General features: G+C 42.5%; 1 protein-coding gene across 1 annotated transcript in view; it reads right to left on the bottom strand.

Annotated features, from left to right (window-relative positions):
• ZNF407 (zinc finger protein 407) overlaps positions 1-22920 on the bottom strand; it is a 450972-nt gene that overhangs the window by 119619 nt on the left and 308433 nt on the right. The window contains exon 7 of the mRNA XM_006874544.1: positions 17224-17402. Within this exon, the coding sequence (XP_006874606.1) occupies positions 17224-17402 (179 nt within the window). The remainder of the gene's footprint in view (positions 1-17223; positions 17403-22920) is intronic.

The following is a 22920-nucleotide window of genomic DNA, read 5'->3' as shown; positions in this document are numbered from 1 at the left end:
TTTCAAGAGTCTAGATTTCAGAAGGAAAAACAATGGAAGAGCCACCTGGAGGTGTGGAGTCTGTAGGCATGCATGTTCAGATACATGCCTATAGTATAAGCAATAGGAATATTGTCCCCAAATGACAAACAGGTCAGATTTGCTCAAAATGCATCTTTATAACTTGAAATACGTCATTAACCTCCCATTCTGACGGAACACATCCTTTTGTTTTGTTGATGTTGTTAAGTGCTCTCTAGTTGGCTCTGACTCATAGTGATTCTGCCCAGGGTTCCCGAGGCTGTAAATCTCTGTGGGAGCAGCGAGGTTCATCGTTCTCCTGTGGAGCGGCTGGTGGGCTCGAACCGCCGACCCTGTAGTTCTCAGTCTAGTGCTTATCCTACAGAGTCACTGTCTGCCCCCTGTGAGCCTCTGCTAGACCTGTAGCTTCAGTACTGTCGGCCTCACGGTTATCCACTCGTCCTGCACTTTTCTACACTGGCCACTTTCAGGGAGCTGTCTTTCCTGTGTGGGGGAGACTGCTGCTGACCCCTAGGCTGCTTGGTGCAAGCACAAGCGTGCTTCTGAGTAAAGGGTCGTTTTCTAGAGGTCACTGGGACTTTTTTGTTCAGGGTGCAGTAACTATCCAGACGGTCCTTCTGGAGAAAGGGGACCCAGTGGGGACGTTTTCTCCCGCTGCTCAGGCTGTGGGTCAGCATTTTCCTTCCTTGGCAATTCTTAATGCCCTTAAGTGGCAATTATTTAAGACACAGTTAGCGAAGGGGCCATCTACATTCATCCAATGAAACCTAAATATTAAAAAGGACAGAAAAATTCAGCACGGTTACTAAGGATAAATGGGAGCACATTTAGCATTTATAAAAGGTACCAAAGAAGTGGGATTCGGATGAATACATGAAAGGATGAAACCTAGTGGAGGTAAAATTTAAATTAAGAAGTCTAAGAGCACACCATGTGTCAAACAGACGGAGTATCTGAAGTAACAAAGGTTCCTATCAGAGGTCAGGCCGAGAAAGAGGTGGGAAATCATCCTAGTAAGTACGACCTGGAAATGCATTCACAGGGAGCAAATAGAGAGTTTAAATTGTAGTTTTTTAATCAGCTTATGATAAAAGTTAGATGCTTGCATAACAGTGTAAAATGCACTCTTCAGCGAGGGCACCAATGACCCCTAACAGCTGCCTGGAGATCAGGTCACCGCATCTGTGGAAAGATGTACTGAAAAAAGTCTGACATCTTCCCGAGCAGTCTGAGGAAGTGCATTCTCAAATCCAAACCCAAACCAATGCCACGGCCAACCAGTTGATTCCATCGCACAGCCAGCCTTCATCGAGTCTTATGAGACAGTGGATCTTTGTGGGGGCTAAGGGCCTCATGAAACTCTCTCAAATTTTGGCTAACAGAAGCAAAAGGAGAAAGGTACACCAATCAAAGCATCTTCCAGAGGTCAGCGGAGAAAAGGAGGAATTCTCTCTGACTCGTAAGTGGATTCAAATGAACCAGCACCGCACGAGTCCAGTGTCAGGGAGTATACGCAGGTACCAATATGATACACAGGAGCCCTGGCAGAGCAGTGGTCAAAGGACAGTGGCTCCAACCCACCAGACTCCCCATGAGAGAAGGATGAGGCAGTCTATTCCTGTAAAGTTGACCGCCTTGGAAAGCTATGGGGCAGTTCTCCTCTGCCCTTCAGGGATACTCAGTTGGAATGGACTCCGAACACCGGTAGGTTGGGTTGAATTTATAAACCTCACTGCACCCACCTTCTTTGAGCCATGTGGCTTTTCTGGAATCAACATGGTCTCTCCCTACTTACATATAAGGACTGTGTGATAAGGTGCTGGACTGCAAGGTCAGTTTGAACCACAAGGTCAGCAATTCAAGCTTACTAGCCACTCCTTGGAAACCCTATAAAAGGGGGCTATGAGTCAGAACCAGCTTGATAGCACAACAACCAGCACCATAACAATCACAACAACACACAACACTGCCGGTTTTCTATGTAGGGCAGCGGCAGCACCCTAGTGGTGACAACAGAAATGAACGTATGGTTCAAATCCTGTTACAAGCCTCATGAGTTTGGGCCTGTGACATGACCTCAAGGGCTCTTTTCACTACTGTGTGGTTGTTGAGTGCCATCAAGTTGGTTCTGACTCATAGAGACCCTGTATAGGGTTTCCAAGGAGCCTCTGGTGAGTTTGAACCACTGACCTTGTGGTTCAAACCAATCTTGTGGTCCAATGCTTACTCCACTGTGCCACACTAGGACTCTGTTTTCACCATAACACTGGAAACAAAATCAGCACAAGGTTAGTGTGGAAATTAAATGATACTTCTAGAAGTATCAATTCATAGCTTCTCAAAAAACAAAAACTGAGTACTCATATCAAAATAGCATCCCACATGGTCATCTATTCAGAATAAAATGCAAATCATTCTAAAAAGGAAGTAAGATTGTTTTGAAAGTGGCATATCCTGATTCATTGAACCACAGTATTAGTATTCTAGAATATCAACTTCCGCAAGTTCACGGTTTCCCATTTTCTCATCTTTTAAAAGATGTTTTGTGCACACAAAGCAGCACAAGGATTTGTTGTTGTTGTTGTTAAGTGCCATCAAGTCGGCTCCGACCCTTGTTGTTGTTGTTAAGTGGTCTTTGACCTTCATCAGTAAATGTTTTAAGTCCTCTTTCACTTTAAGCAAGCAATATTGTATCATCTGCATATTGCATGTTGTTAATGAATCTTTCTCCAATCCTGATGCCACGTTTTTCTTCATAGAACCCAGCTTACTGGATGATCTGCTCAGCATACAGGTTGAGTAAGTGTAGTGAAAGAATACAACCTTGTCTCACATCTTTCTTAATTTTAAAACATTCAGTGTTCCCATGTTCTGTTTGAACAACTGCCTCTTGGTCCAGGTACAGATTCTTCATGAACACAATTAATTGTTCGGGAATATTCATAATTCACAATGTTGTCTAGCTACATGGTTTACTATGCAGGGAATGACAAATTGAAGAGGAATGGTGTTGCATTCATCGTCAAATAGAACATCTCCAGATCAGTCATGAGGTACAATGCTGTCTGTGATAGGATAATATCCATGCGCCTACAGGGAAGCCCAGTTAACACCACTATTATTCAAATTTACACACCAACCACTGAAGCCAGTGAGGATGAAACAGAAGAATTCTACCAACTTCTTCAATCTGAAATTGATCAAACATGCAATCAAGATGTCTTGATCATTACTGGTGATTGGGATGCAAAGGTTGGGAGCAAAGAGAAAGGATCAGTAGTTGGAATATATGGCCTTGGTGATAGAATGATTCTGGAGAACGCATGATAGAGTTCTGCAAAACCCTTAGCATTTCCTGTATAGGGTTTCCGAGAAGTGGCTGGTGAGTGTGAACTGCCAACCTTGAGGATCAAACTGACTATGCAGTCCAGAGCATTAACCCACAGCGCCACATCAGGACTCCAGCAGAATTACATGAGATCTAATCGGGCTGCTAACCTCAACGTTGGCAGTTTGAAACTACCAGCCCTTCCACTGGAGAAAGATGAGGTTTTCTGCTCCTGTAAAGCTTTACAGCCTTGGAAACCCTGTACAGGGTCACTATGAGTCAGAACCGACTCCACAGCACAACACCACCAACATGAGCCCTAAACTCAAAGACCATTATCAATTCTTTCCCACTATAAAAAAGTTTAGAAATGATTACTCCAACTTTTCTATGCCATCATTCATAAATGACCACCTGGTAAAGTCAAAATAAGTTTTGTTAGTACATTGGGAATGTTAAAGAAAGGTTAGGCTACTTTCTTTCTGAAACAGGTTGGGTACTCCGCTGTTCTGATTCCCCAGGGTTAACCAATGGAACTGGGACTCCTGTCTCCCAGTTTTCTAGAATTCGATAGTGAGGCATACTAAAAAAGGGTGCATGCTAAAACATGGATCCTAGTTTTGAGAGTTGAGCCAGGATCTTGAAAGAACGTCCCTTTTCCCAGAAGGTTGAAGAGTGGAGCGTGGGTAATGACCTTCGTGATAAAGATCTTTGAAAGGATGCCTTGTGCTCAAGATTGTCTCTCTGGGTGAGAGGGCAGGATTTCCTCAGACTCTGACAGTGAGCAGAAACCCACACAGAAGTGGAGTCAACGGTGTGGAGTAGACTCAGTCCAGTTACAGACGGCATTAAATACAGATGTACATAAGCAAGTCAACACAATAGGAAATCCTGCCTGCATTCATAAGTTAGATTTCAGATCTACCTCAAAACTTTTAGGACAAAGACATCCAATTTCAAGTGTAGGATGATGATAAAAGAGTGTTTCTTACACTTTCAGTGAAAATGACTATGCATATTCATGTAAAAGGTGAGTATCTTGACATCTTAATGCCTTGATAATGAACACACCCACTTTGATTCTGTCATAAATAACAAAAATACATAGCCCTGGATAGCAAAAGTCTTTTTTCAACGTAAAAAAAGACATTAAAATTTTGTTATCTTCAAAATGAACATAAAACATCCTAAAATGTCTTTCTAACACATTTTCTTAGACACAGATGAAGAAATTGGGATTAAAAAAAATATATATTAAGTGCTATAACAGAATTCTATCTAAAACGAAAATTACTTCACTGAAAGTTCTGCTTCATGGTGACAGATTCATGAACTAACAGCATATATTACACACAAACCCCTTTTTATCCATTGCATACGGAAAGGGGGGCAGGAATATAGACAAGGATGATCAAAGACGTCTCAAATGCGATCCAGTCCCTTGGATCTCGGGCAGGGCAGCAGGGACCCCGGACCTCCAGGTGCTCTGTGTAAGGGGACTGGGGCTCAGCACCCCTGAGGTCCAACAGCCTCTGCTCTTGCCTGATGGCTCAGGCTGCAAGGACTGGTCTGTATTCTCAGCTCTCTTCTCTTCACCTCTTAGAAAATCAAGTCCTTCTTCAAGTCTCCTTCCAGCCCTCCAAATCAATCATCTCCTCTATCCTTGAGACAAGCCTACATTTCCATCTCTGAAATAACCAGTATTTCCGTAAAAAAAAGCAGGAGTGCTGCTAACTTGAGAAACTTCATTACAATGAAATTTACACAAGAGGGGATATTCTACCTGAGTAACCAAGGCTAACCCTTCCTGTCAATGAAGCATTTGTAAAAGAATAGCTTACTTCTGTATTGACTGGTTCATGTTAAGTGCCCTTGAATCTACTCTGCGTACTGTTTCTGAGGAGTGGCTGGTGTCAATCAGTATTGAGTTACTAGCATAAAGAATGTTCACTCTGCCTGTTGTTGCTGTGAAGTGCAGTCGAGTTGGTTCCGACCCATAATGACCCTGTATAGGGTTTCTGAGGAGCAGCTGGTGAGCTTGAACCACTGCCCCTGCAATTCAAACGGCTTTGCAGTCTGACGTATTAGCCCATGGCACCACACCAGGACTCTGCCTGATGAGAGCAAAATCTGGCGAAACAACAAAACCCTAGGTGAAACCTACTGCCCCATTAACCAAAAGGCACTCTACAATTTCAAGGGAACAAGCTGGGCATTTTCTTGTCTCTGTCATTTTATATTGATAGCATCTTCACAACAAACAGTCTGTTTCTTAGCAACAGTCTTGCGGGCTTACCAGGAAGTATAAGCTCAGTGACTATACATGTGTGGACAAACCAGGCCAATCTATGTAAATACAGACTACAATGTGAGACATCTACTCTTGTCACTCAAGAGCGGCACCTACTGGCAAAAGTAGGAAGAACACCGAGGACACTGATTCCAGGTAAGTACTTGATTGATCCCATCCTTACAGAGCACATCACACTTGTAAGCACTTCAGAAATATTAACTTGTTTGAGGCTTTTATCATGAAAAGATTAAGGTGCATAAACTTTATGCCATTCTACAACAGGCTCAATTTCATTAGTTAGAGAGACAGGTTCTATTTAGGCCAACAGAGTGCAAGTCTCTGGGACTCACTGGAGTATCTAGAAGAGAGCAGCAGTGCTGTCTCTTCCACCTCAGTCAAGTCAGGCAAGGGAATCCTGAAAGCTGCCGCCCCAAACCAGGTCCCTCCTAACAGCTCTGAGCCCCTTTCATAGACAGGGCTGAGGTTAAACCAAACCAGGTCCCTCCTAACAGCTCTGAGCCCCTTTCATAGACAGGGCTGTGGTTAAACCAAACCAGTTCCCTCCTAACAGTGCTGAGCCCCTTTCATAGACAGGGCTGTGGTTAAACCATCTATACTTCTTGCCAAGGGATCTTACCTGTTCCTTGACAAACAGGAAATCACTTATGCCAGGTTTTTATTTTAAGCATGCATTAAAATTACGATCTTTTTACAAAAAGGAAGACTGACTCTCTGCCAATCAAAGTGACATGCTCCGCAGAGACTAGCACTAATGACTCTAACAGAGGAACATGCTTCAACTTCTAAAACAGGAGCTAACCAGCAATCACAGAAGGTGTTTCTCCAGTCGGGGCCTAAGCTGTTTTGCAGCTGCAGTTAAAGCATTCAGTGACTCAAGTGGCTATGCAATGAGGACCGACTCTCTCAGTCAGAGAAACCATCTCGGGGTTTTTAACCTTAATGGAAACCATACGGAAAAGTAAGCATGTCTATGTGGCCATTACTCGGATGAGTCCTAGTTTTCCTGAAAAAAGTCACCTTGAAAATGATATCAAACTCACTGTCTCTGAGTCAATTCCAACTCACAGTGACCCTGTCTAGGTTTTCCAAAGCTGTAAATCTTTAGGGGAGCAGAAAGACTCATCTTTCTCCCACAAAACAGTTGATGGATTTGAACTGCTGACCACACCCGGACTCCTTGCAAATTATATATATAAATATTGAGTCCCAGTGTGGTGCTGTAGGATAAGTACTGGACTGCTAATCACAAGACTAATGGTTCAAACCTACCAGTTGCTCCTCAGAAACCCTATACAAGGGTCGTTATGAGTTGGTACCGACTCTGACTTGACAGTACTTAACAACAATATATCAAGATATATAAAATTGTTGTTGGTAGGGGCTGTCATGTTGGTGCAGACCCATGGTGACAAACTGTCTGGTCCTGGACTATCTGTACAATAAAATGTCTGAGTGAACCCATTGTTGCATATACACATTAATTATTAACATATATATTTGTGAGTGTACACACACATACCTTGTTTTTATGTAAAGAATGCACTTATTATATGATTTTTGCAAACTGTGCAACTCCTTTATCAGTTTATGTTTACAAATAGTATTGGCTTGTTTTCATTTATGTTCTAAACTATGCACACTGAATGCCTGTACGTATCATTTATGTGTACACATTACATGTGAAAAATACAATGAATGTATGTAAGTGTGTGCTTGGTGCACATGTTCATATATATACAAGTGGGTCTCAAAAAATTCAAGGAAAAATGTATTTAAAAGACAATGAAATTTCCCCACAAATTTTCTGAAGCCCATATATGTGTGAGTATATATACATATATGTTGTTGTTGTAAAGTGCCGTCGAGTCAGTTCTGACTCATAGCAACCCTGTACAGGGTTTCTGAGGAGCAGCTGATGAGCTTGAACCATCAACCTTGGAGTTCAAATGGCTTTGCAGTCTGGTGCATTAACCCACAGCGCCACCCAAGGACTCCTATATACATATATAAGTATGTATATTTTGCATTCACTCTTCCCCATTTTCAGTTAACCTATCTCAACCAATCCCTCTCCATACAACACAGCAACAAAGATACCAAACCAATTTGACATTTTCCAATATTTAAATATGAGAATATTGGGTTCAGGTGTGGTGCTTAGGATAAGTACTGTACTGCTACCCATAAGGTTGATGGTTCAACCCCACCAGTCACTTGCTGGAAACCCTATACAGGGTGGCTATGAATCCGAACTTACTCAACAGTACGTAACAACAACAAAACAATACAAATTTGTACAGAAAACTAATGAGTACTGCTAACAATTATGACAAGTTCCCCAAAAGAATCATATTATAAACAATTCAGTATTATAAGGAACTAGAAATGCAAGACCGCTGGGTACCATACACAAAGTAAACATGCGTCTCTATTTGTTTGCCCATAAGATTTGTGAATGGCTGATGACAGCAGGTAACAAATGCAGAAACAAGAAGGGTGTGTAAGGGAAACTCAGTGGAGTGAGGATAACATTTTCAAAACATGTTGAAACAAAACCAAATCAAAGAAAGAAACTTAGCACAAACTGGATGGCAGACTAATGGAACAAGCAGAATGCAGTTCAGGAGAATGTTGTTGGCACACCGTGAAAAATGTCACTAACGTCACGAACACTTAACAAAGAAACTGTCATATGGGAACCAAATCTGCTGGGTAAACTCTCACCAAAACCACAATAAAACATTATTTTAAAACAGTCCCACAGATCATAGACCTAAATTCAAAATACAAAATCATAAAGCTTCCCCTACCCCACCTTCCAGCACAAAGCTCTCCAAAGAAAATGTTGGCGTTGTTGCTAAGTGTCGTCAAGTCGGTTCTGAACCACAGCGACCTTGTATAGGGTTTCTGAGGAGCGGCTGATGAGCTTGAACCACCGACCTTGCAGTTCAAACTGACTTTGCAGTCCAGTAGTACATTAACCAGGAGGTAAAATTTATGCCTTGGGTCAGACAAATCATTTTTAGATATTACATAAAAGTAAAAACCATAAAAGAAAAAATTAATACATTGGACTTTTATGAAAATTAAAGATCTTACTCTGTAAAAGATACTATTAAGAAACAAGAAAAACACGACCTAAACATGACACACAGACTGGGAGAAAATGTTTGTAAAACGTATTTCTCATAAAGGTCAAATATTAGGAGGAAAAAAGAGAACATCATCTCAAAACTCAAGAACTCAGAAGGGTAGAAATTTTCAACTGACACTTTATCCAAGAAAATATAGAGAGGATTAAAAGAATATTAATTGATGCTCAACATGATTAGTTATCATTTAAATACAGATTAACACCAAAGTAAGATAACAATATAGGCCTATTAACTCAACAAAACCCAAAGGGACCATACCAAGCGCTGTCGATGATGTGGAGCACCTGGAACGCTCTCTGCTGAAGAGAACATACACTGGTCCAAGCATTTTGGAAAAGTTTGACAGTTTAACAAGTTAAACATCCATATATAATATATGCTATGATTACTTTACCTTATTTCTAGCTACATTATTTCCAAAGAAAAAGGAAACTTTACATTCATACAGAAACCTATTTATGAGTGTTTACAGCAGCTCTATTCATAAATGCCCCAAACAGTCAAGAGCCCCAATACCACTAGGCTGGGGAACAGAGAAACACATCCTGGTACATCTGTGCAATGGAAAGCCCAAACTACCGCTTCATGGGAAAAAACCAGAGACTCTGACTGCATTTCACTAAGACCCAATGGCTAATATGATCCCATTGATCTGATGGCCCTGAAAAGGACAATAAGAACCAAAAACAGACCAGCGGTTGTCAGGGGCTGGGGTCTGAGGGAACTGTTTGTGGTCTGCAGTTTGAGGTACCTATGGCTGAGCTGGGAATGAGTAACTTGATGCCTTTGTCACATCTGTAGAATTGTACAGAATACACTGATATAAAAATTCAAATTCAATTTTTTTGATATGTGGAGAACCCAAATTGGAATGCAAACTGAAAGGACCGAACCTCGTGGCATTGGAGGAAAAGAACTGCACTGGTAACCACAAGGTCAGCAGTTCAAACCCACCAGCTTGCTCTGAGGGAAAAAGATGAGGCTTTCTGCTCCCCTAAAGATTTACTCTACTACAGCAGGGGTGGGGAACCTTTTTTCTGCCAAAACTTATAACATTATTAGTGGGCCATGCAAAATTATTAAATTAAGAATTCACCTGCTCTGTTTGGTCAAATGCTTAATTAACAACAACAACACGATGTGGGAACAGTCGTTGCCTGGCAGGGCCCCCCAGGTCACTGAGAGGTGAATCCAGTCAGTGGCAGTAGGTTTTTCGTTTTGGGGGCTTTTTTGGCATTATAATGGTTAATGTACCACTGAAAGGAGTAGAAAAGAAATGAACTTCCTCATATAACTCTGGAAGAGAATACACGGTTAATGCGGTTAATACACTAGAACCCAAGGTCGGTTTGAAGCACAAGGTCAGCAGTTCAAGCTCAACAGTCACTCCTCGGAAACATGATACAGGGTCAAAGGCCACTCAACGGCAATTAACAATAGCAACCACAGCTCCTCACTTAGCAACTAACTAGTTACCTGATATTTTGCATTAGTGAGGACCATAGAGAAATCTACTTAAATCATATTAAAGCCAGGTAAGAACCCAGGTGTTTGTGACAGACTCTCCTGAACACCAATGCCTTGACTCTTCCCACCCCACCCCAATCTTGCAAAGAAATGAAAAACGCTGAACATTGGTAACCTGTGCATGCCTCCCAACTGCATGTGGGGTGGAGTGGGGGTGGAGGAGGGTGGGCCCCTCCTGGCTACAGATGCCTGTGGTTTGAAACAGTACAAGCAGACCCAACTCCCAAAGCATGGAGGTCTTGCTTAGAGCTGAGTTGCTGTGATGTCTCTGCAGGGGAGAGAGCAGCCCCACAGGGCGAACTTTGAAAGAACTCTTGAAGTCTGGAGAACTTGGTCACTACAGGTAAGCAGAATGCTGATTTTTGCATAAAGACTTGATCTTTGCAATCTAACCAGGTCTATAAAGGAGGATAGATTTTGACTGAACACTGTAAGGTAAATACCAAAAGAACTGTTCATAAATACTACACTCTATTTAATAAATCTGTTTCTCATGAAGTCACTGATTAGCAACTTTGAAACGACTCTGTATATCTGGATTGAAAACAGTAAGTAACTATATTGCACACAGAGTCCTGGTGTACTATTGAGGTTAATGAGCCAGACTGCAAAGCCATTTGAACTGCAACATCGGCGGTTCAAGCTCACCAGCGGCTCCTTGCAAACTCTATACAGGGTCGCTATGGATCGGAACCAACTCGGCAGCATTTAACAATATATTGTGGACAGCGAGAACTAAACTTTCTCAAATTGTGAGTAGGACTTAAGAAAAGGTGGTAAATTGGAATGAATTCAGTGGTGTTGAAATAGACTCCTAGTTTTTAAAAATAGTTTTTGAATTATAATCCACACGCCATAAAATCCTATCTTTTAAATTTACAATCTAGGGGCTTTAGAAGAGTCAAAAAGTTGTGCAATCAACACCACTATCTAATTTGAGAGTATTTTATCACCACCAACAGACATCCGAAGCCTATTAACCATCTCTGTTCTCCTCCTCACCACACTCGGACACCAGTAGACAACGTTCTATCTCTACAGATGTGCCTGTTCTGGATGTTTCATAAATGGCCTGTCTTCGTTACTTGGCATATTTTCAAGATTCATCCATATTATATATGTTGTTAAGTGTTGTCAAGTTGTTTCTGACTCACAGTGAGTGACTCTGTATAGGGTTTCTGAGCAGCAGCTGGTGGGTTTGAACGGCCGACCTTGTGGTTTACAGTCTAGTGTGATTCTACAGTGCCACAATTATACATGTATTAGTACTTAATTCCATTCATTGCATGTATGCAGCATATTTTGTTTACTCATTCACAAGATCAGGGGACAGTTGGGTTACAAGGTCCCTACGTTTCTGTGAGGACGTTTAATTTTCTTGGGTAGCACCTAGGAGTGGGAGTGCTGGGTTGCTGGGTAACACCGATGCTTGAGAAACTGCCAGGCGGTTTGCCAAAGTAGACTTAAGGAGAGCATGCAGTGATGATCAAAGTTGCTGAGCACAGTAATAAGCGAGACTCCAAAAAGAGTACAAACGTGTATTGCCCCATCTTCTGAGTAACCCGATGATAAGCAGCAAATCCCTTTCCTAACTGGACAACCTGTAGCTCTTAGTCACCTGGCGTGTGGTGTCCGTCCTAGAACTTGTCAGCACTCACTGTGGCTCCCAGGCCTAAAGCTGCAGTTTCCTTGGGGTCAAAATGTGTGTGTGAGGGGTATAAATTGGTAAAGCATACAGATGAGACTGAATTAAACAGCTGAGAAAAGGACACATCCGTTACCTGATACAATCAGACTGCGTCCACTCTAATTTCCACAATTTTTCCCCTAAAAATTTTGATAAATGAAGTTGTCAGGGGATAAGATCACAGTTTTGTTTCTTTTTGACTATTTTAACTTTCAGAACTCTGTTCATGAATGCTGCAAATGCTAGTCCAGATAAGATCACAATTTTGGTGTTGATGAGGTAATCATACTGTCATGGGCCCATGTAACCTTGGGGTGACAAGGTAAGGTGCTTCAGGAAAAGTTCTAAGGTGGTGCTGAATTATACACTAATTATTCGAGGGGGCAGCAACAAGTTTGTGGGAAAATTCCAGCTTCTTTCAATTCCATTTTTCCACGAACTTATTGCAGCAACTCATACTACGTCAGTCCTCACAAGACAGATATGCATTATATATATAAATATATTTCTATATAGAAAAACATTCAATCTTAACTAAATACTCTTCTTGAAGATCACGTATGTAGCAAGGTGATGCCTCTGAGTGATCTATGTGCCCGGAATCCATCTTCAATCATCCACTGAACCAGACTGAACCAACCCATGGAGTGAACCGGTACCTCAGTTCAGGCCCGAATTCACTGTGCACTCTGTATTGTAAATGTTCTGAATGTCACTAAGGACGTAACCAAGTATTAATTAATGTACAAGGAGGCTTCAAAACGTTCATGGAAAAGTTCCAGGATTTATTAATCCAATTTTCCCATGAACTTTTAGAAGCCTCCGCTATCAACACTAGAAAGGGTACCATTTCAGAATGATATTCTTATCTTTAAGTAGTTTTTAGAGCAGAGTGTGGTAAATAGTGTACAAAGAATAGAAATCACTCAAATAGATTATTTAGGCGACAAACTGATACACGTCATAGTGGTTACGTATCGGGCTGCGAACCTTAAGGTCAGCAGTTCGGAACTACCAGCTGTTCCGCAGGAGAAAGATGAGGCGTTCTGCTCCCGTAAACCCTATACAGGGTCGCTATGGGTCTGAACTGACATGACAGCACTTAACAACAAGAACATATATAGTCATGCGTGCCATTACTATTAATAGTATGCTATCAATGCACAAACTCATTATGGCCCTTTCATTCTTTTTCCTACTGTTAAGACAGAAATCACAGAACTGAGCACCTTTTATTTTTTCAGCGACATTGTCATCTCTTTCTACAATGTACAATTCATGTCCATGTGTGTATGTAATTAGAACCTCACGTTCAAAGAAGGACTAGATCCTGTTATTCTTTCTGCAACTGGGGAAACAAATACAAAGTAGCAGAAGGACTTGCTTAGAGTCACGTACGTCAACAATAAAGTCCAAGCACTGTGACTTCACTTACTTGACCCATCTGTCTGTCCACACCCACACCTGTGCGCTGCGATTTCTACTGAGCAGTGGAGATGCAGCTGAGAAAACAGCATACACAGTGGTATTGGCATTGGTATTCTACTGCACCCTGCGGCTTCCAAATAGAGAAATCCTGATGGTGCAGTGGTGAAACAGGCACTGTTAACCAACAGACTGGCGGTTCAAACCCACATAGAGGCTCTGTGGGAGAAAAAAGTGGTAACCGGCTCCCAAAAAGATGACCACCAAGGAAACCCTAAGGGCAGTTCTCTTCCATCGCATGGGGTCGCTATGAGTTGAAGCTGACTTGATGGCATCCAACCACCATCATATTTCCCAATACAAGGGGGCTCCAAAAGTGGAAAAATTCCTCTAGCTTTTTATTCCACTTCTCCAAGGACTTTCTGAAACTTCTCTGTACGTGTTTTCAGATGATTTGAAATCTTAAAATGTTAAACTTTTATGGCTTCCATGATACGAATTTATTATCTTATCAATGCTGACCTTTCAAGCCCCCAACACATGTGGGGCTCAATACCTCGTCCTGAGACATAGACACGCACATGTGTGTGTACCACTCAGAAGGGTCACAACGAAGGAGCAGTCCTGACGTCACACAGGTAGGGGTTTGAGTCTGAGGCACTGGAGCAAGGCATCCTCCTCAGGAAAGTTCATCTCTTGAAGACTTAATTTTTTAAATAAAATTTTAAATTGGAAATAATATCTGCCCAAAAGATCTATGCTGAATATTTAGTGGTCTCATGGCAAGTTGGGACAGGTACTGTTAATGCTGTTCCTTTTTAGCTCTTTGTAATGAAAAGGATGTAAAATCATGGTGTACTCCGGGCATTATTGGACAGAGCACTGGACCTCAAGGTCGGTTTGAACCACAAGGTTGGCAGTTCAAACACACTAGCCACTCCTTGGAAATCCTACACAGGGTTGCCATGAGTAGGAACCTACTTGGTAGCACTTAACAACAACTAAGTGAAGTGGAACCTCTCATAGGAATGCAACTGGGATTTTGCTAGAACCATACTGACTGCCCAGCCATGGCGATGGGGAAAGAGGCGAGACCAGACAACAGAGCTAGAGGAAGTAACCGAAGGACCGAAGGAAAGAGTTGCCTGGTTGATTTCACCCAGTTGATTTCTCTCTCTCTGTAACAGGGTTCCACAGTATTAAACTGATAAACGATGCTTGTTTGCTTTTTTAAAAAAAGTAATAGTGAAGGAATTACAGAGACAATGTATTCTTTCTTAAAGAGATTAAAATTGGAAATCTCTTCTAAAGGTTTTGAACAAATCTACTTCATTTAGTGTGGTGTTTAATAAAACAGAAATGATGAATTCAAAAGGTTCTGCTTAACTTGGAATGAAAATATAATTCATTTCTTGATATTCATCCACGAATGGAGTCCTTGTGGGGTGCTATGGGTTAATGTGCTGGACAGCAAAGTCAGTTTGAATCAAAAGGTCAGTGGTTCAAGCTCACCAGCTGCTGCTTAGAAACCCTCTCCAGGGTTGCTTTGAGTCAGAACCGACTCGATGGAACTTAACAACAACTGCAGTGTGATTAGCCTGAATACCAATTATTATTGAAAAAGGAAGGTGATAAGAAATATCACTTTGATATTATCCAAATATTGTTTGCTTTGATAGAAAACAAAGTTATCTAAGAGCATTCTCAACTCCAGGACTGAATCAGCAGCCAGGGTGAGACAAAGAGAAAGGCCAGTTACTAAAATACCAAATTTGCCGCCTTCACTATGCTTAATGGACCCGAGATGCCTAGCCTGAGTATTTAGACAGGGGTTTGAAAGGAACAAAGACATTCAGTGGCACTGAGGAAAACCAGTGAATTAACCCAGGGATGATGCATGAGGTTCAAACATCGAATTGTTGGACTGTTAATTATTTTAGGAAGTCTTTTGTTAGAGGTGAAGTGTGGGAGACTGGAAAATGAGGAATCCAGTCTGAAGGCAAAAAAGAAACAGGGCAGAGGCTGAAAATTACAGAGCTGGAAGTCTAACATCTATATTAGGAAATAAATTTGAGATGATACTTATGGATGAGCTTAATGATACACGTGGAAGTACAAGTTAATAGGGTGAGTCAGCACGGATTCACCAAAGGTGATCATGTCAGAGAAAAAACTCAGTCCTTTTTAGGTTGAAGTAATAATTGCTTTATCTAAGGGAGCGCCAATGAGACACCATCAGTGTGCTGTGAGATTTTTGGACCTTTTCATAATATGAATTATTGTACAAAATGTCATGACATGTGTCAGGGCCCCCAACTAATAAGGGGGAAGAAAGGAACGGGGCTAAAAATAGAGAACAGGATGGCTTCAGGCCTTTGGGAGAAAGAGTAAATCCCATAAGGCTCTACCTAACAGAACACTGGTGCTTCTACTGCTACGATCTGGTCACCCTTTTCAATGAGGAAATCGGAATGCCCCTATCAGCGAGAGGGCAGCATGGTGAGGACATGAAGAGGCTGCAACTGTTCCACCTAACATGCGACCGGACTCTGGCCGACAGTGACACAGCTGTGGAGAATGTAGAAAGCAGTCCAGTCTGCATCAAAATGGTGCTGAATTCGCTTCTATTGGAAAGAAGAAGGATTGGGGGCTTTGGCATGAGTCACACACATTCTTTGCAACTGGGTAAGAAGGAGCTGCTATGGAATGTTGCTAAATAACACGGGTTATAAAGAATTTAAAAATGGTGTACAGAAAAATATGAAAATCTCAACTTGTAAATACAAGCACAGTATGTGCTATCACACTATTCAGGCAGCAATCTGGTATACATTTTGACACGGTTAAACCTTAACATATAGACTGTGGATAAGCTTACCAACATCAATCTATTCCTAAAAGCTCAACAGCAGAAAAATACAAGAAACTATGGAAAAGACCGCATCACAGTGGAATTCTTCATTTCTCCTGAAAAGAGAATGCTTGGTGATCCTCACTTTAGAAAAGGTACACTTTTTTATCACCTTCAGAGTGGATTCCTCATTTTCCCGACTCCTGCACTTCACCCCTAACACAAGACTTCCTAATATAATCTTAGGAGCATTTCTACTTCTGTGTCAACTGGCAAGATTTGAAGACTGCGCTCACTGGGCTAATCTAGGGACCAATCTCAGAACGCATTTAAGACAAATACTTCCCTAAGTGTCTCTAGGTGCCCGCACATAGGTCCCTCTATTCTGGTGTTCTCCTCAGTGACAAGCCAACACACAGTATATGTTAGTGAAACACAAAGGTAGGCTACAGGATGAATGCTGAGTTTTGTGACCAGAGTCTCTAACTTCTGGCTTAGCATGGCCCCAGCGTGCATGTGACGGACGAATTCCTGAGCGCCTGGCCCCATGGCCCCGCTCCCTTGCCTTCTCACTTCAGACTCTTCCCAGGTACCTAATACCAGCAATCTTAACCCTTCAGCCAAACAGGAAGCTCAGACAACTGCCATTGTTTCCAGGCCTTGCTCTTCTGAGCTTTGTTGCCGTGCGATGACGATTCTGTGACATGTGTGGTTGGTAACACAGAACAGAAAAGACGTGCTTTCTGAGCTGAGGGGTAACACAGAGCGGACAAACGACTCTCAACAGCCCTGCAGCCGCAATGATCACACTGTCCCATGGGGTGTCCAGGCCCTGTCCAGGGCGGTGACAGAGGCAATCTCCACGAAACCCCTTTAGAATCACCAGAACCAGAAAGGCGTGTGTCGTGTCCTTACCCGCATGCAGGTACGCCAGGTCAGGGTTCTCAATGTCGGGATGCTGTTCCTTCAGGTGATTCCGGAACTCCACGGGCACATTAGTCCCATAGTCACACTTAGGGCAGTTGTACATCTTCACTCCCTCGTGCTTGCCCGTGTGAAGAATGTGTTTGCGGATATTTTCCGCACAGTTGGACCTACCAAGAAAGAAGAGTACACAGAATGAAGAGCGGGTCCACAGCGTTCCAAGCCAGCTAATGAGGGGGCGTGCCACTGCTGGGCTTCGCTCCTAGGGTAACCAACACGTACCACTTGTCCAAGGGGAAGAGGGCGTTGAAGGCCAGGACCCTGGTCTTTGACCACAACACTTCATCTCTATGCAGAACCCCACAGACAGAACGCTTGGTTCTTACTGTAGTGTCCCGTGAGAGCACTGAGGCAGTTCCTGCCTCCCTGAGAACACACCAAGGAAAGCAGGCTTGCTGCTTAGTGAACTCAGACCACAGGAGACAACGAAGCTTGGTGCTTCACCCATCCCAAGATGCTGCTCTAAGGAAGGTGTTAAAGGATCCTGAAGAAAAGAAGGCAGTTAGTCAGTCTCGTCCCCCTCCCCAGCGCAGATCGCCCAACCCATCTGGCGATCTGCTAACTGCCCGGAAGCTTCTGAGGGGCTGGCGGACTTCACAGTGACAGGCAGTGCAATGCAGACCAGAACCTGCCTATGTGTAGGCACCCAAAGGCCTACACATAGGACCCAAGACAGCAAGTCTGAGGGAGCAGACCCCTCGGACGGCTGGAGAGCTGCATTCTGGAGCAAATGGTTGTACCTGCTTCCCTCAACCCAGGAACGGCCCCCAGCCTGTCCTGAGACACACACACACACACAAACATACTCAGAAACAAAGGACATGCACACATGCAAGCAGGGCTGGGGTGTTATCTGAGGAAAATCAGACTTGTTACAGACGACATACGACACACCACGCAAATGGCAGCAAGACACCCAGGAGCACTTCACAGTGGCGATGCCGGATAACAAAATCCTGTAGATGGGTCTAGAAAAGAGGTCTCCACAAGCAAACCAGATGGGGAGATGGTCAATACCCAGTGCCCCTGGCAGTGTGCCATACAACAGTAAAGTCCCCAGTGGGGTGATGCGGCCTGAACACTGCACACTGGAATGGCATCTGGCTACAGTATGTTCCGAATCCTGGTATGGCACTGTAGGATAAGCACTGTACTGCTAACTAACCACAAGACTGCCAGTTCAAACCCACCAGTCGTTCCTCAGAAATCCTATTACACAGGGTCACTATGAGTTGGTAATGGTATTTATCACCAACACAATACATTCGGTACCGTCTGGCAGCACATTTTCTCAGGCACTGAACCAGGCTGAGTTATTGTCACCAAATGGAGACTCAACGTGTGTCCAAGTAGAATTGAACGCCACAGGGATTTCAATCGCTAATTCTACAGAAATAGATCACGAGGACTTTGTTCCAAGTTTCATGGGAAACACCAGAGAATTAATGGTCAAGAAAGAGAAAACTGTTAGATCCCAAAGACTCAGTAATGTGTTTTTTTTGCACACAAAAGAGGCTTTTTGCCAATTGCACAAAGCGCCCCCAGCCACACGCACTGCTTTTGAAATGTGCTCTGCCAATCTTTTTTCCATGTTGCTGACTCACACTGACACTTTTGTTACGGTTATGTGCCATGAGGCTACTGAAAATACCATGGCTTGACTCAGGCACACCTCAGTCCTCAGAGTCACATGTTGGATCTTTAACACTCTAAAGAGGCCTTTGGCAACAGATGTGACCATTGCAAAATGACATTAGATTTCTTAACTGCAGCTTCCATGGATGTTCTATGTGGATCCAAGCAAAACGAAGTCTTTGAGGAGCTCCATCTTTTCTACATTTATCACCATCAGTTTGCTGGTCCAGTGGTGAGGGTTTTGGTTTTCTTTCTGCATATCGCAGGCTGCAAAACAAGTCTTCCTCCAATACTGAGGCCAGGTTCTTTTTCAGATAATCCAGCTTCGGGGATTATTTGCTCAGCATACAAACTGAATAAGGACGGTAAAATAATAGAAGCCTGGTGCATACCTTTCCTGATCTTCACTATCCCCAGGTTCTGTTGGAAAGATTGCCTCATGGTCTATGTGAGCACAATTAAATGCTCTACGATACCAATTCTATGCAAATACATAGCTTGTAAAGATTTACAGTTTAAAGTCTTTGCACAGACAATAAAGCACAAGAGAACATCTTTCTGGTATTCTCTGCTTTCAGCCAAGAGCCATCTAATGTCATCACTCGTTCCATGTCCTCTTCTGAATTCTACTTGAATTTTTGACAGTTCTCTATGTATTGTTGCAACTGTTTTTAATTATCTTCAGCAAAATTTTAGTTACATATGATATTAATAAGATTGTAAAAGATATCTGCATCCACTAGTCACCTCCCTTTGGAATGGGCATAAGTAGGGATCTTTAAAAACCAGTTGGTCAGGTGGACACCAAGAAGATACAATTAAACTAGGAAATAGGAAGTCACTCATCTGTCAGATTGTCACACTGTGGTGGTTTGCATGTTATTGTGATGCTATAAGTTATGCCACTGATGTTTTAACCACCAGTAGGTTAATCCCTGGTGGGCAGGTTTCAGCAGAGCTGAGAGACTAAGACAGCTAAGGAAGGAGATGACGAGGACCACTTCTGAATGTTTAGCCACTGACTGCCTAATGACCAGCAGTTGAACACTGTCAGACATAGTACCAGAAGATGAAAGCATTATGAATAGCAGCAGGACACTTGTCAGATGTAGTGCAGGAAGATGAGCCCCCCAGGTTGGAAGGGACTCACAATACACCTGAGGAGAAGCTGCCTCCTCACAGTAGAGCTGACCATGAAGACGCGAATGGAAGTCAAGCTTTCAGGATTTTCATTTGCAGAGGAGGCACAACTCAAAATGAGAAGGCGCTGGAAACATCCATTAATAATTAGAAATGGAATTATGAATCTAGGAAAAGTGGAAGTTGTAAAAATGAAATTGAACACATAAAGATCACTATCCTAGGCAATGTTGCTGTTGGTAAGTGTCACAGAGTGAATGCTGACTCATAACAGCCCAGTATACGGTTTCCAGGAGCAGCTGGTGGGTTCGAACCGTGGACCTTGTATTTGCAGTACAGTGCTGATCCTACAGCACCATTAGAGAGCTGAAATGGACTAGTATTGGCCATTTGGAATTTGACAATCATATGGTTTTGTAAGCAAGGAACATTAAATTCAAGAGGAATGGCATCATATTCATCGCTAAAAACAACATTTGGAGATCTGTCTTGAAGTACAAAGTAGGGTATACCCATACCAGTTAATACCACTATCAATCAAATGTATGCACCAACCACCCAAACCAATGGTGATGAAACAGAAGAATCCTACAAACCTCCTTGATTCTGAGATTGATAAAATATGCAATCAAGATGCACTGAGAATTACTGATGATTGGAATTCAAAAGTTGGCAACACAGAGAAAGGACCAGTAGTTGGAAAGTATGGCCTTTGTGATACAAACAATGCTGGAGATTGCATGATAGAATTGTGCAAGACCAACGACATTCACTGCAAATACCATTTTCACACAACAGAAAAGGAGATTGTACACGTGGACATCATCATATGGAATACATGGGAATGAAACGGACTTGGTCTGTAGAAAGGGACGGTGGGAAAGCTAAATGCCACCAGCCAGAACAAGGCCAGGGCTCGAATATGGAACAGACCATCAGTGGCTCAAATGCAAGTTCAGGCTCAAGCTGAAGAAAATGAAAACCAGTCCACAAGAGTCAAAACATGACCTTGAACATATTCTCCTGAATTAAGAGACCATGTCAAGAGCAGATTTAATGAACTAGAAACTACTGACCGAAGACCCAAAGAGTTGCAGGATGACATCAAACACATCATACAGGAAGTAAGCAAAAAGTCATTACAAAGACAGGAAAAAAAGCAAAAACCCAGAATGCATTTCAGAAGAGACTGAAACTTGCTTTCTAGAGTAGAAATGCAAAAGCGACTGAGAGAAATTTGGAAGTACAAGAGCTGATCAGGAAATTTCAAAGTCAGCAGCAGAAGACAAAGTATTATAATGAAATGTGCAAAGATCTGGAGGCAGAAAAAGCAAAAGGGCAAAAAATTTTTCAAGTTGAAATAGCCCTGGGATTGTGATATTGAAGGATTCTATAGGCAGAGAAACAAAATCAAGAAAACAAAAATCCCCACCACTGGACCAATAAACAACATTCTTATCAATGGAGAAAAGATTGAAGTTGTCAAGGACTTCGTTCTTCTTGGATCAACTGTCAACACTCGCGGAAGTAGCAGTCAAGAGATCAGACGACGTATTGCATTAGGCAAATCTACACAGGAACTTTTTAAAGTGTTGAAGAGCAAAGATGTCAGCTTGAGGACTAAGATGCGCCTGACCCAAGCCATGGTATTTTCAATAACCTCATATGGATGCGAAAGCTGGACAGTGAATAAGAAGACCGTAGAATTATGGTGTTGGATGTGAATACTAAAAGTACCATGTGCTGCCAAAAGAACCAATAGATCTGTTTTGGAAGAAGTGCAGCCAGAGTGCTCCTTGGAGGCCAAGATGGCCAAACTTCGTCTCTCATACTTTGGACATATTGTCAGGAGGGAACAGTCGCTGTAGAAAGATATCATGTTTGGTAGGGTGGAGGCTCAGACAAAAAGAGGAAGACCCCCAACAAGACGGATTGGCCAGGTGGCAGCATTGATGGACTCAAGTGTGGCAGCGGTAGTGAGGTTGGCCCAGGATCGGACATTGTTTTGTTCTGCTGTGCATGGGGTCACTATGAGTCAGTTCAGACTTGATGGCACCTGACAACAACAACAACATAGGCAGAGCACTGATTGATGCAGAAAGCATCAAAAGAAGATGGAAGGTATACAGAGATTGACTGTACGTACACAAAGGTAGCTATTACACCACATCAGGAGGCAGTATCTGAGGGTCCTGAAGGAAGCTGTCCAGCAGCGCTCAAGACACTGGCAGAAAAAAAAAAAAAAAAAAAATCCAGAAATTGATGGAATACAAATTGAAATCTTTCAACAAACTGATGAAGTACTAGATCAATCACTCATCACTGGCCAAAAAATTTGGAATTTAAAGGCCATGTTACATTAGGCAAATCTACTGCACAAGATTTCTTTATAAAGGGTTCAAGAGCAAAGATACCAGTTTGAGAACTGAGGTGCACCTGACTCAGGCCATGGTATTTTTAAAAGCGTCATATGCCTGTGAAAGTTGGACAATGAATAAGGAAAACCGTAGAAAACTTGATGCATTTGAGATACGGGGTTAGAGAAGAATATTAAAAATGTCAGAACAAATTTAAAAGAATATTAAAACTGCCAGAATAACAAACCAATCCATGTTGGAAGAAGGCCAGCCAGAATGCTCCTGAGAAGTCAAATGGCTTCACCGCTCATACTTCAGACATACGACCAGGAAGGACCAGTCCCTGGACAAAGGTATCATTCTTGGTAAAGTGGAGGATCAGAGAAAAAGAGGAAGATTCCCAATGAGATGGATTGGCACAGTGGCAGCAGCAATGGGCTCTAACATAACAGCTGTGAGGCAGGACCGGGCAGTGTCTCATTCTGTTGTACACAGG

Source organism: Chrysochloris asiatica, unplaced genomic scaffold, assembly GCF_000296735.1.
Source record: "Chrysochloris asiatica unplaced genomic scaffold, ChrAsi1.0 scaffold00283, whole genome shotgun sequence".
In the NCBI taxonomy this organism is placed as follows: domain Eukaryota; kingdom Metazoa; phylum Chordata; class Mammalia; order Afrosoricida; family Chrysochloridae; genus Chrysochloris; species Chrysochloris asiatica.
This window is presented reverse-complemented; position numbering and strand designations above follow the sequence as displayed.